Source organism: Aplysia californica, unplaced genomic scaffold (genome assembly GCF_000002075.1).
Source record: "Aplysia californica isolate F4 #8 unplaced genomic scaffold, AplCal3.0 scaffold01525, whole genome shotgun sequence".
In the NCBI taxonomy this organism is placed as follows: domain Eukaryota; kingdom Metazoa; phylum Mollusca; class Gastropoda; order Aplysiida; family Aplysiidae; genus Aplysia; species Aplysia californica.
In genome coordinates, this window is record NW_004798795.1 from 35,259 (window position 1) to 36,469 (window position 1,211).

The following is a 1,211-nucleotide window of genomic DNA, read 5'->3' on the forward strand; positions in this document are numbered from 1 at the left end:
GGGGGTTGTTTGTTTTTGTTTTGATTTGCTTTCTATGACCTTTTGTTTTGTTTTAGTCGAGGTTTTACGGCGCTTGCAACTGCGTAAGGTCATATGAACGTCAGAATGATCAGAGGTGTTACAAGAGAGTAACAAACATAAAAAAGAAGATGGGGAGATAAGAATGATACATGTTTAATAGGAAAGAAGAATCAAACCACTCCAGATCACCCGCCAGCCACCCACTCTATGACCTTCAAAGTCTGTGATGAAGTAGGTCCTGTCTGGGAGGAGGTTCCACTAGCTAACAAAAGACTTATTATTCATTTCTCATTCACACCATGTTCCTAAAAAGATGTCTTTCGTAACAACGTTCTACCTGCTACGCCAACTACGAAGTTCTATAGTAAGACAAAATGGAAACCTGTTTAAAGGCCACAGATCCTAAAATGATGGCGGAATTCCTGGATGGACAGATCCAGTTATATTGATTCATCTTGCAGATAAATAAACATGAGTAAATGTAGACCATAACTTTTCACTATCAATTCAACTTACATTTGGTTTTATAAGAGCAAAAAAACTAAAAACAACAACCCATAAATCTGTCATGGAAATAACGTCGCTTCTTCAATTCAGCATAAGTCCATTTGTTCATGTGGTTGTCTTATATAGGTGGCTCTAAGAGCAGGTTAAGCTTTATTTTTAATTAAGAAGAGACAGAAAATGATTATCTTGACAAAATTGTTATGGATTTTAATACCAATGGTTTATAGGTTGATGTAACTCACCATAATTAACCTCGCCCTACGAAATCTACTGGTATTTATTTTAAAAAGAAACATAAGATACACACCGAAAAAAAAACTAACATAAAAAAACACATGTACAAACAAAAACCAAACAAAACAATGTAGGGGGGTCCGTACTCACCATAAGTCCAACAAAGATGGCGATGCCTCGGCCACAGTAAGTATTAGGCACTATGTCTCCATAGCCAATGGAGAGGAACGTTATTGCAATCATCCACATCGAGTTGAGGATGTTCGCATGCTGGGTCTCGTGGTGGCTGGAGTGAGAGACAAGGATCATATAGGTTAGATGTTGTACACACACATACCCACACATACACATACACATGCACACTTACACACACGCGCACACACACACTTACACATACGGACATTCACATACATACACACACACACATATATACATACACACACACACAC

The 1,211-nt window shown here is 38.1% G+C and overlaps 1 protein-coding gene across 1 annotated transcript in view; it reads right to left on the reverse strand.

The window, feature by feature from the left end:
- LOC101859461 (small conductance calcium-activated potassium channel protein) overlaps positions 1-1,103 on the reverse strand; it is a gene marked incomplete at its 3' end in the record, with an annotated part of 24,625 nt that extends 23,522 nt beyond the window's left edge. The window contains 1 exon segment of the mRNA XM_005112983.3: positions 913-1,103. Coding sequence (XP_005113040.3) covers positions 913-1,071 — 159 coding nt within the window.
- Positions 1,104-1,211: the final 108 nt, after the last annotated feature.